Genomic DNA, 13,618 nt, shown 5'->3' with positions numbered 1-13,618 from the left:
AACAGCTGAATGTGTTAATCCCTCTTCCACCATTTGTTTGACCCCATACAGCATCGATAGTAATGACAACTGTCAAGTACTTTTTTTTAGCTGTTCAGGAAAAAAAAAGGCACTTCTCTCTGCACCTCTGTAATTGTACCACAAACAGCACAACACATCTACCTACTCCACCCTTCTCTGCTACCTACCGGGTGTAAGACTTCCAGCAGGCCAGTAAAACACTAACCCGTCATTTTCCTGGAATGTCTGTACTGAAGTTGCATCCTTTCAACTGTCTCTAAAATCCACTGCTATTTATTGCTACCTTTTATTTTCTTAAAGTTAAATTTATTCCCCCACCCACTCAATAGGAAAACAGAGCCAGCCCCATTTCACTTTCTGGCTACTATTTACCAGAACAACTGAATAGCAACTCAGCCGCAGGTTTAAAGAGAGACCGAAGATCCACCTTACGTATGGAGGTCACCAGTCTTCACAACACCCTTTTGTTTTATGAAAGCTTACCCCAGGCGAGCCTACCTTCTGGGGCAAACTGATTCTTACATCATCAAGCCCTTCCCATCCTGGCAGCCTTCTTCTCGCTCTTCTTCCTTCCTCGTATTGTGTGAGCAACCTCAGAGCCACATCGCAGCTGAAACAATTTGGATAGGACTTCCCTTTCCTACCAGCTGAAGGCACAGAGTCATCCAGATCGCCATCCTACCCATGAGCTGGTACACCACTCCCAGGAGTTCAGGGAGCCAAACCCATTAAACTAGAGATGCACCTGCCTTTGCTGTCATTTACTCATATCAACAGTAGATTGATGGCATCAGCATTTCTAGGTTTGAGAGAGTTAAACCTTGCCCCCTCTGCTTTCCACCACAATATCCAGCATGATTTGTACAGTACTTAATAAAAACACCAGTCAAAAAAAAAAGTCCATGCAAGCAGAAAGATATATTCATTTTTTCAACCTCATATTCCTTACAGAAGACATACTTGCAGTTCTGTAAATGCATTACACAGCAAACACGTAAGGAAAAGGAAGTGTGATAGCTTTAGAAGCTTCTTGATCTTTTCATTAAATTGTAATCTAGGAAGTGCACAGCCTTTCTCACAATTAAGTAAATAAACAGGAGCAACTGTACATCCCAACAAGCTTGTCAATGAAAATATACACCAGTCTTCAACTGAAGCAGTCAGGCAGATTTTAAGATAAATGCAACCTTTATACCCTTTTGATTTCAGTTCTAAAACTGGCTTAAACTGTTAGATTTCTGCCCTCCTGCATTGATAATCTAGAAAATTTTCTTCTCCAGAATTCTTTAATATGATTTTTTTTCCCCTACATTACCTATGTCAGTTACCATAAGCACCTGCTCTCCTAAGACTACACAATAAATGTATGTATGACACACTAGAGAAGCACACATTTTAAGAGCTGGCTGTTCAGCAGGAATGCTGTTATTTCTATGTTCGCAGTAGTTTCTTTGCCTTACCATTTTTTTTGAGGTACTTAAGAATGGACTTAAAAGTTAAGTGGCCTCTTTGTCATTAGACATATTGTCACTTTTTTTTCTGTATCAGGAAAAGTCACTGTTTCTTGGCAGATAGAAAACCTAAGAACAGACTTTTTTTTTTGAATTAACTCCTAAAGAAAATATTTAAAAAAGAGCAACAGAAAGATAAGTTCAAGCAGCTGAAGTACACTAAGTGACAGATAAACCAGCATAACAGGGTGGGTAAGTAATGCCCTTCTTCGCCAGTCCAAATTGTTTTGAAGAAATCACATCCCTTACAACCCTTAATCATTTTGACAATGTACTTGCATCCTGGCCATTTAAGATACGTACTTTTCTTGATCCTGGCTGGTTTAGAGAGCAGGAAGCACGATATTTGTACAAGAAGAAGAGAGGAATGAAGGGCCAAGAGGCCCCAGAGCAGTTGGGAGAACAGTTGCTCTGGGTGGAGAAACAGAAGAATGGGACAGAGGTGAGCTCAAGACCTTCCCAAGCCCCGTTTAACGGCTTGATAACTCATTGTTTGGGCAATTAAACCCCAAAAGTTCAGTTTTCAATTCATTTTACTTTAAAAACCCTGGCCTGAGTCCACTCCTGTGCCTGATGTGGCTCCTGGGACCCCCTGACAGGAGCAGTGGGAGGAAGGCACGGAGCCACTATCTCCCCATGGCTCAGCCTGCCTACCAGTCCCAATGCCAGCCTGGTTTCACCACTGATACACCAGTGAGCCTCAACACACTGGGTATGGAAGGCAGCTGAAACATGGGGCTTCTGCTTCACAGAAACTCTACTTCAAAATTAATCCAGTTCTCCTCCATCTCCCACTGCAATTCCACGTTAATAGGATGTCTTTAGCCTTCAAATTCAACTCTGCAATAAACATCAGCTGTTTCATGACACCATTTATCCTCACCCCAGGAATTCAGGCATTGCTGCATTAGCAGAACCCTTCCTGGAATTGTTCAAAGACGACAGTAATATCTTTTCTGTTCCCAACATCTCTGATCCTGTAGATCAGAGTTTTACTGGAAATATTCTTAGCTATATGAAGAATATCCATTCGCTTTCCCCTTCCTTCCATCACAGCATGGCTAAGGATGGCCACATATTCCAGCTCTGCATCTTGCAGAGACTTATCCAAACAACAGGAATTCAAAGCTTTCCACATAGAGTAAGTTTGAAGCTACTTTTTCACAGGAAACGGACATAACGCACAAAGTGGTGTTATGTTGAGAGTACCTTGGTCTACTTGTGCTAGGACAAGTAGGCAGTGTTATCATTCTAAAGTACTGCTCAAAAACAGCTTTCTTAATTTAAATGCATCCGTAGCAACGGTTAATTTTGTAGGACTTTGTTTCAGACCTAAGCTTTGGCCCACACTGCATCCATGAACAAGCACTCTGAAGAACTGAAAGTCAGCTATGTGCCTAGTCAACTTCAAAGACTAATGCTTACAACCTCGAAGGTACGTCCTGAACTGCAGTACTATTCCTACGACAGCTGGGTGCACAGCAGCATTTCAGCATTGCCACTGCATACAACACATCAGGAACCCAGGGGACAGATTTTCAGAAGTTGTTTTTTGCTGAAAATCAGAGCACTCTTGTAGCTCACACATCACCCACAGCTGAGGGACCACGTATATCTGCCACTCCGCCTCCACGGGAATGCAGTATCTACCTCACAGTGGCTGAAGTGGCTGGTTTGGTTTAGAAAGCCTATAATCTAGCAGGTAATATATTCTCTTCTACTTTACCTCTCTTCCTCCTTTGCAAACCTTTCTGCTATTGAAACTTTAGCTGAAAGGTGATCGATCAACCTGCTGTCACCTCTCCAGTCTGCAGCCATCCCAGCAACTCACTAGCTAGCATTACAGCACGTTTTGGGATTAAGACCCCTTGCAAACACAGATTTGCTCCCTCACTGGATGACAGTGGCCCTCCTGAGCTCTGGTTTGCGTCAGAGCACCAAGCAGCTCATTAACAATCAGATGATTCAGCACTCGGTGTCTACATTTCTGCTGCCTGGTTTCCTTCAGCAGCCAGACTACAGCTTTGAAGGCATATCATTTACATGATACAATCAGACACCTGAAGAGGTGCACAGGTGTCAAGTCCCTCCGGATCCAAGCTGGTACCAGTTTTGGGCAACACAGCCTGCTCCTAAGTTCTCCTGCTTGCTAGCACAGCTTCATCATCACACACGTCACATAAAAATCTCAATTGTAACGTTCTGCTGCCGTTTCCTCCCCTCCTGTCTTTCTGAAAGATCACGCAACAAAACGAGGGGTGTTGAAAACAAGATCTCAGGTCAAAGGCAGAGCAAAACTAGTAACAGATTCCAGGTAGAGGGAGGATAATCCCCGCATTTCATGCTCAGGAGAGTAGAGTAGGATTCTTGTCCCACCAAAGCCAGCCAGACACTGAGCACTGCCAGCTGCAACCCCTCCCCGCCCCAACATCCCCTTCCGATTTATCCACATCCACTAATCTGATTAGCATTCCTGTAATTAAAGCACCACAATATCTGATTGGTAGGCTGCTTAAATTAACTCATCCAAAGTCCTTTAATATAAGAAATTACTGCTCCAAGAGAATTACAAGATCTACAAAATAAAGCATCGCTAATGAGCATAAGATCAAAACTGGATTATCAAGTTTCCCAATTCAGAGGTAGAAGAGCAAGCAGTCAAGTCACCAAGGTTTCTATAAAACATTTACAGCGACTTTATAAGAAAAGTAAAACAAGTATAAATACTATTTTATATATATATATATATATATATATATTCCTTCATGTATTTAATAAAGAACTTACCATACTTTGTAGATGTTAGAAAGAGCAAATGTTATTTTGGTCTATTCAGTATTCACTGAAAAGTGAGGAGCGAGATTGTTGTTCTGAATAGCACTCCTCAGGTTTACAGATTAGAGAGATGAAAACACATAAACCTTAGCCTCTTTAGCAGTGCAGGATAAGTTAAATATAACACTCCAGTTAAACTGTAGGTTTCACCCTCTCTTCTTATGAGAAATTTCTTCCTATGGCGATTAGTTTATTTGCACAGAAAATTTCTGAACAACCCCCCACCCAGACACACATACGCACAAAAAGCAAAACCAGGCACAAATACTCCCTCTGACTCAGATTTACAAGCAGCCAAGGGAGGTTAGGAAGTGAATCACTCATTTAGCAAATCTGTGCGTGCACACAGCTTCTGGAATAAACCGTGTTTGGTGCAATGCTAAATGTAGAGGAAGATGTGAAGTGAAGGAATTGTGAATGCAACATTACACCTGTGGGATCAAACGCTCCAGTTCTTCCCCTGCTTCCCAGGTTACAGGCTGTATGCACAAGGACAAGTAGAAGCACACAGCCACCAGCTGAAGAAGCAGTTCGTTCACCCTTCTGGCTCCTGCCTAACCGGGCACATTCCTCAGCACCCAGTAAGATCGTCTCCGCGAGCACCACGGTCCTCAAAGAGCACAGCCATCTTCAACACTTGCGCTCACTCAATTGAGCTTGTGAGCTAGTGTACCAACACAGCAGCTTGGCCTGCATCTGCTCCTGGAGGTGGGTCTTCTCATGACTTCGACCGGGATCTGCAGGACCCACACTTGTACCCCAAACTACAACCCTATTCACGATAACCCACTACACATACCTATGCCTTCCTCAATTTACCTGGGTCCAAAACGATATTCACTTTTTTTATTATTTTTTTTTTTGTAAAATATTAGGTAAAGTGGTCTTACTCAGACCCTAAAAAGCCCTGAGTGGTCTGCAAGTATAAGGCCCAGAGAAAGAATAACTGAACTGAGGCTGAGGTAAAATTATGCCCCTTACTACAAGTCAGGCTCCAGATCAGCCTGGGAGCTGGCTCACCTGATAAGCTTCTACACCATGCATTAAATCCTTGAAAGGGATTATGCAGCAAGGTGCCAGTGATAAGAGAGACTGGATTTGACCTCTAAGGACCTTCCCAAGGCAACATTCCTAAATCAACTGCCCCCATATTACCCCCACATCCGTAAAACAAGGAGAGAACTCTGCGGTCAAAGCATTTTCATCTAGATAAACTTCTTTTCAATAGCACCTAAAGCTTCAGTTGATTTTCAGATCTATAAAGTGCTCTAAGGCTGAAGTTTTGACGCAGTTATACATCTGCACAGAAGACATTACAGGGCATTAACAGGGTTTTTACTTGGCCTACTCCATTAAGCGTCATTTCAGAAATCACACTGAAGCCATCATCAAGACTCCAGCTTTCTTCAGGGGTAAAACAAACACAGACATTAAAGACAACAATTTCTTTCAAGTGTTACACTTCTGCCAATATACACCACGTTTTCAGCATAAAAGACCACTCCTTCTCCAGAGACTTGGAGTCAGTGTCCTCTCAAACAAAGGGCACAGCTTGCTACTTCTCTGACACAGAAACCAGACCTAAATGCACATTCCTGTTTCTTATCTCTCCTTCCACTCTCCTCCCATCAGTTTCAGGTACACTCCTACACAAAGTTGACTGCATCCAAATTGAAAATGTTACAATTTTTGAAAAGTACCAGCTTTCCAGCATTTACTCTTTTCAAACTTTTAAGTTTTCTTCTTAGGAACGAAATTACTAAATGAAGTGCTAAGTCTCAAAGATGATTTTATTTTTATCCCATACTGTCTTTCCACTCATCTTCCCAGAAATTCCTCTGATATGACAGGCCTGTAGCTCTATCCTCAGGATGAGTCATAAAAACACAGAATGGTTTGGGTTGGAAGGGACTTTAAAGCCCATCCAGTTCCAACCCCCTGCCATGGGCAGGGACACCTCCCACCAGACCAGGTTGCCCAAAGCCCCATCCAGCCTGGCCTTGAACACCTCCAGGGATGGGGCATCCACAGCTTCTCTGGGCAACCTGTGCCAGTGCCTCACCACACTCAGAGTAATGAATTTCTTCCTTATATCTAATCTAAACCTACCTTCTTTTAGTTTAAAGCCATTTCTCCTTGTCCTGCCAGTATACCCCCTGACAAAGAGTCCCTCCCCAGCTTTCTTGTAGGCCCCCTTTAGGCACAGGAAGGCCGCAATAAGGTCTCCCCACAGCCTTCTCTTCTCCAGGCTGAATAAGCCCCAGCCCACTGATCACCTTCACAGCCCTTCTCTGGACTTCCTCTAATATGTCCATGTCCTTCTTGTGCTGGTGGCCCCAGAGCTGAATCCACTACTCCAGGTAGGGTCTCACGTGAGCAGAGCAGAGGGGGAAAATCACCTCCCTCGGCCTGCTGGCAGGTCACAGGATCCTTCTACAGCATGAAGGAAAGATATATCACTTCTTGTTCTTCTCAAAGAAATACCACTTGTTCTTCTCAAAAAAAGGGAGATACGGTAAAAATACGTGGATATTTGAGGGTGTTTGGTTTCCCTTTTCCCCAAACAAGTACATCAAGCAACTAAAATTCTATCTGGTCAGAATACAGCATGTGTAATAAAGTCTGTGTGTCCACAAAACCACTCCATGAATCTCCATCTCAAGATCAGCTGCCTTGCTGCAGACTTCTCTTTCTCTGCATTTGTATCCCTGCTCCATCTTTTACGTGTATCAATATGGCTATCTGCCATATAGACCTTTTAATAGCTTCTGGGATAAGTTTTGCAGAGTGCTCAGCAATAGCAGCGGCTTCCTTCAAGAGAGCATCCCTGTACGTACATAAAGCAGCTGGCCAATGCTAAATCCACCTCACGGGGTATTTACCTGGCTCCCAAGCCCAGCAGCTGTTCCAGCCACCAAGCCACGGCATCATCTTCAAAGAGCCCAGCCAAACCCAGGCTATACCTTAGTTCTTAGGTACAGCTTTAGCTACCAGATCACACAGATCAGTCGGGTCATTGTAAGTGATCCTCTCTATCGCTTTAGCTCAGAATCAACACTATTTTGGGTTTGAGGCTGAATCTTGCTCTGGTACACCTTCCCAGGCCTGGTGAGATCCTACTACATCCCTTCTTGCTCAAAGAAAACAACTGGGACAAAACACGCACGTTTATGGGTATTTCAATTATTTTAGACAAGTTACACTCTAAAAACATCTCTTTTTCACTGATCAAAAGAAGGGCCTAGCCAAACATATTCACTGTAGACATTCAGATTTGATCACAGAATGCTTTGGGTTGGAAGGAACCCTTAAAGACCATCTAGTCCAGCTCCCCTGCCACGGGCAGGGACATCTTGCACCAGACCAGATTGCTCGAAGCCCCATCTAACCCAACTGTGAATACTTCCAAAGACAGGGAAGTCTCTTGAGGGTGATGCCTGAAGACCCTGCCTGGCCATTTCCCAAAATATGTTACTACCCATTTCATTAAGGAAAAGACTACCACAGCTCATCATATCAACAAGTAGAGCAGGTTGTGTAAAGCTACAGAAGCTGGAAATGAATACCTTCACGCCACACCACTTTGCAATCTCCAAAGTGAGACAATATCCTGACACATGACCTTGGTGGCAAATACCAAGGAGGCACAAACATGTATTGGCAACGTACTCTAAAAACTTTCCAAGTTTTCAGCTCATCACTTGACTACAAACCAAACTAAAGCATGCAGGGCTTTGTGCCTAAGTCTTGCTAAGCATTCCTGAATTTCAGCGTTACAGGAGATGTACAAAAGCACACCTCCCAGCTCCTCTCACCCCATCAGCTCCCACATAAGGCCCTTATGAGTTACCTAAACACGATGAACGTGTTCCATGAACACCTCAGTGAGTTTCGTGTTAGCTAGGACAAAGGCCACCAGCACTACCCAGTGCCGAGCAGGCCTGCCAGTGCCCAGCCAGGCACGCGCACGTCCCAAGCCGTGCGATGTCCGCTGCTCAGAGGAGCCCTCCGTCTATTTATAGTGCTCGATGGAGCTGGAGCTGCCGATCCAGCTCCGAGGCACGCCGTCCAGCTGGAGCTCGGACCACCCCGGCACGGCTCCCGGGGCCAGCAGGTGTAAAAATACCTCCTACCAGCCACCCAGCACGTCCACTCTGCACGTCGCAAATGTTCCTCCTGAGCTCGTACGAGAAGGCGTACGGCACAGGGCTCGGTTTGGTTTGGTTTTTCCCACACGCCCGACACCTCCCGTTGCTCTTCGGGTTTAGGGCACGCCTACGCTGGTGGCGGAAACAATGCCCGAGTGTTTTGTGATGCTAAACCAGCTCCTAGAAACACTAGCGAGGCCAGAGGTTGGCTTTCAAGCTGCTGATTTCGGTTTGAAACAGCACTCCGGCTGGCAAACCGGCGGTGAAGCAGCAGCCGCCTGCAAGCAAGCAGCTGCCTGCCCGGCACGGAAAAGCCCTTCTTCCCCCGGGGTCCCTGCCCGCCGCCGTACCCCCGATCCCCCGGGGCAGGGGCCGTACCTGGGAGCTGAGGTACCGCTTGAGGCACTCCTCGCACACCGCCTTCTTGCAGCAGGACAGCGGCTTGACGGGCTTCTCCTCCAGGCACACGCGGCAGCTCAGCACCAGCAGCGGCCCGAAGTCCCCCGCGATCAGCCCGGAGAAGGGCTCGGGCAGCAGGTACAAGTCCACCACCTCCACGCTGCCGCCCGCCGCCAGCGGGTCGCCGCCCGCCGCCACCCCGCGCCGCGACGGGGCCGGGAGCGGGGCCGGGAGCGGGGCCGTCACCGGGGCCGGGGCCCGCCCGACGCCACCACCGCCCCCGGGGGAGGGCGGCGATGCGCGGCGGGCGGCCGGCCGGTCGTTCTCCACGCAGTACACGGTGCAGTACACGTGCCGCCGGGGGGGGCGGCGGCGGCCGCTGCCCCCCTCCGGCCCCGGCCCCTCCTCCGCCGGGGCCGCCGGCTGCTCCGGCCCGGCCGCCGCCTCCTCCTCCTCGTCTTCGTCCCCGCCGGCCCCTCGCCGCTCGGGCGGCGGCTCCCCGCTCTGCCCCGGCCCCGCCGCCTCCAGCGGCGGCTCGTCCGCGCCGGGCTCCCGCGGGCTCCCGGCCGGGCTCGGCGGCGCGGCGGCGGCGGCGGCCGGTGTCGGCGGGGCGCTCAGCGAGCTCTGCTGCTCCCCCATCGCCGCCCGCCGCCGCCGCCGCTCCTTCCCATCCAGCCGCCTCCCGGCGCCGCTTCTGCTTCCGGGTCCCGAGCCCCGCCGCTACGAGCCCCGGCCGCCCGCGGGCACCGGCCGCCGCCGCCGCCGCCGCCCGGCCTCCTCCCCCCGGGGCTGCGGAGGGAGCGGCGGGGGCCGCCCGCCTCGCTCAGCGCCGCCCCCGCGGGCTCGGCCGCAGCCCGAGCCCCATGCCGCGGCGCGCAGGCGGGCAGCCGCCCCCTGAGCCGCGGGGCAGCGCGCACCCACCGCGCCCGCGCCCGGCCCGGCCCCGCCGACCCCGGCCCGCCCCCGCCCCGCGTCCCCGCCCCGCTCTGACGCGCCCTCGCCGGCCCGGCCCTCCATTGAGCCGTAAACACCGCGGGAGGCTGCCCCGGCAGCGGGACGAGGAGCAGGGGGCGGAGAGGGCTGCTGGGCACGCTGCCCGGGGCTCTGTCAGCTGGGCGAAGAAGCAGCCACACGCCGGGGCAGAAGGCTCCGTCCCCACACCGGCTGCTTGGGGCCGGCTGTCACCCAGGTGTTGTCAGTCCAGGGGGCAGCTTTGCGTCCTTCATGAAGCCTTTTCTCGCCAAGCTGTTTGGTTTATGAGAGCTCTGTCGTGTTTGAACACAGTTGCGTGGAACTGAGCCTAGTTCCTTGAGAGATTGCTTTTCTCCCCGTGGCACGCAGCCAAGCCTACCTCAGCAGGGAGCCCCACCTCTGAGCTCTGCAGCCCAAATACCACCGGCGGCTGGCAGGGCACGAGGGGGCCTCCGTTTTGAGGAGCTCTGCCCACCACCCTCCAACAGAGCCCGGATCCTCTAGTCCTTGCAAGTGTGGCAAAGCTGGGTTTTCCTTTGTTAAGCCTGTCAGTGGGTTTGGTGTGAACAGCTATGCTTGCTGGCTGTCCTTTTACTCATGCCTGATTTTCAAATTCTGCAGCTGAAATCCAGGACAGGCACTTGCAGTTATAGAGAAGCAAAGAAGTTGTGGCTATCACATCAGTGAACCCAACTTTTCCCAATCTATAAAGTTTTGCATAGTATTATCTGGCTTCCTTCCTTATTTTTCCTCAGTTACTTCTTTCCCTTCCTCCCCTCCTTTCTTTCCTTATGTCAAACAACAAAACCTTGCATAAGACTTCACTGAAAGAAAGTACCGGTCTGTGCAGCGTATAAGAAGCTGCAGAGCTGATTACTGCACACAGTCGCGAGGCAGTTCTATGGAGAACATAGCAACTTGGAGAGTTTCAGCGGTACAGCAGGGCTAGAGCAGGCTGAGCTGTCTGTACCGGCGCTGTGTGTGTATACACATATATATGAAAAAGGAGGGCTCAGTTTCCCAAGACTTCAGTTCTTGAGACTTTGTGGAAATTACTTCTACTAAAAATAATTAATGTTTTTAGGATGGGTAATTAACGTTCATCCTTCTGGGCTTATGCTGATGACCTCTAATGAAATCTGAAGGGTAGTATTCCCATGTAAGTAACAGGCAGTGTGGTACTGAGTCACTGGGTGTAGAACTTACATACTTTTTTTTTTTTTTTAGAATTTCATTTATCTTCTTTTTTTTTTTTTTAATATATATATAACAGTTAACATTTTGCCTGCCATTGCAAATGCATTCTGGGTATTGCGGGAAATATTTTTAGATGCTGATATTTATTTTGAAAAATAAATAAAAATTCAGGGTCTCCTGTTTGCCCCTCAACACTTGTAGTTCTCATTATTCTTTACACTCCACATTTACTATATTGTCTTGGGTTCTCCTTAATACATCCAGTACAAGCCACTTACACTCTGGACATGGTCCTGTTTTCTATGAAATATGAAACTATTTCTATGAAACAGTTTGCCAGCTTGATGGTTTTCACCAAAAAAAAAAAAAAAAGTCTATAACCTTCTGAGACAAAAGCTTGTGTCAACAGCACAGCTGTAATGGCAAAAGTTTTCTGGGACCTCCTGGTGAGAACAGAACTCCTTAAGACTGTCCTTCACCTACTGTTCTGAGTTTGGATGGGTTACATAGGCCCAATTTATTAGGTGGTGAAGAAGATGTAGTCATATAACTCACCTAGAAAAATCCTAGCATCTGAATTATAGTACGTGAAAGAAAGTGTCCTTGACAGTACTTGACTTTAATAGTTATGAAATATTTTTCTGCAGCTAGAAGGAAAATACAGATTTATCTTCTTGGGCTTCTGTTCATCTTCTGAGGTGAAAGAGTCATGGATGTTCTACAGAAGGTATAGGTTAGAAAAATGCATGCACTAGAATCATTTCTTATGAATATCCTAATTAAATCAGGAAGAATAACAGTCTACCTAGTTTCATTGTTGCAGAATGTATTTAGAAAACAGCCTGTGCCATTATTTTTGTCAAGCACTATGGAAACAACCTTCAAAATATAACTATGTGTCTTGAAATTATCGCCAGAAATTCCAATAAATACCCCTTGCATATACGTTCATTAGAAACCTTTAGGAGGAGAATATAGTCATTGTCACATCACTGGAATTCTCAAACAAACATACTGATATGCTGAAGCTTCTTCAAGCAGGGAAAGCATTGCCCAAATGAATCACACCTTTTGGACCTCATATCAGCTTACCTCAAATCTGCTTAGTATCGTCATCCGGGCAAGAGAGGTTAAATGCTTTTCCGAAATTTATAGATCTTTTCAAACAAATCTTTGTCAGCGTCTCAGGCCGTCTTTTACAGGGCACTTACAACCTCTATTCATCCTCTTTAGCCTTTCTCTTGTTTTGGAATGATGTTTTCTGCATACATCTTCAAAATCCTCTTTTTAACCAGTGACATTGTTTTCTTCCTAGTCCTCTGTCTGCAGCACTGTTTTTTAATATCTTTCCTATCACGTTTCTCTTCCTAAAAATACCACAAAGCTCTGTGTTTAGCCTAAAGCTCTGTAGAAGACTCATTACCGGGTTTCTGTTCTTGATCTTGCTGAATCCAATTTCACACTGAGACTCATCAGCAGCTGTTGAAAACTACTTCCTCCTTCTCACCCAGATCTTTTATTCCTCCTCTACTTTCTTGCCATATTATCATCCCCGATGTCATCCGGGTTCATCACTTGGGGATCACTTTTATCTTCTCCAAATGCAAAGAACCATTCAAGCGAAGCAAGGCACTTAGCAAAATTTTTGTGGAGCAGCAGGATGTATTTCCAGGTTCTTGAGGTTAAAGCTGAGAGATTGCACTAGGAATCTCATGAGCACAGACTGCTTCCCCAGGTGGTCTCACTCTTAGTCCCAGAGTCATGTCTACGTCAAGCTACATTCCATGTATTCAACAATCACTGATTTTCGTCTTAACAATCCAAACAGCAGACAATGCCCGTATTATTTATCAACGTTTATCTGGAAAGAAATACCTTGGTGCACAACCTGGATGTGATGCAGCCTTTCTGAGGAAGCTGAAGTTATTTACCACCGTCAGCAGCAATACAGGCATGAGAGCATTCCAAACTGCATCAGCATTTTTAGGCTCTCCCAAGGAAAGAAACCTTCATTACTGCATTATTTTTATTAATATGCCTTTGAAGTTATTTTTGAAGCAATAGCTCTCCACAGAATTACCTGACAGCAGCACAGTAAACTGTGTTGAAGGGCAAATACATTTCATAGGTATTATTGTTTTAATTAACAATGCAGAACAACACAGGAATAGAATATTTTGTTAAATACTTAGCAGGCACATTTTCAAAAATACCAGGAGTAATTCTCTGATGTGCAAATTGCTATCTTTTCACTCTTAGCTTCAGGCCTGAAAAGAAGTTGAATATTTGTTAAAACAATTGTCTACCCTTATTACGTGATTATCAAATTATGCTTTTATCATTTGTACTTGATTTTTTTCCCCAATGTTAATAATTTAAACGGATTTCAGAAAATAATCAAATTAAGTAATTAACCTGATCAGGCAGTGGGCACACACAGAGCTGTTCAAAGCAGCTCTTTTAAATTATGCTGCTCCGCTTCTGAAAGCCAAATTCCACAGCGACTTTGAAGACTTCCTTGTGCTTGTCTGTAAT

The 13,618-nt window shown here is 46.8% G+C and overlaps 1 protein-coding gene across 1 annotated transcript in view; it reads right to left on the bottom strand.

Annotated features, from left to right (window-relative positions):
• Positions 1 to 9,845, bottom strand: part of RNF217 (ring finger protein 217) — a 60,138-nt gene extending 50,293 nt beyond the window's left edge. Inside the window, exon 1 of the mRNA XM_083831582.1 lies at positions 8,894 to 9,845. Within this exon, the coding sequence (XP_083687708.1) occupies positions 8,894 to 9,553 (660 nt within the window). The 5' untranslated portion in view covers positions 9,554 to 9,845. The remainder of the gene's footprint in view (positions 1 to 8,893) is intronic.
• Between the last annotated feature and the right edge of the window lie 3,773 nt (positions 9,846 to 13,618).

Source organism: Anser anser (genome assembly GCF_964211835.1).
Source record: "Anser anser genome assembly, chromosome: 3".
NCBI lineage: Eukaryota > Metazoa > Chordata > Aves > Anseriformes > Anatidae > Anser > Anser anser.
The sequence above is the reverse complement of the archived record's forward strand: the minus strand, read 5'-3'. Positions and strand labels throughout refer to the sequence as shown.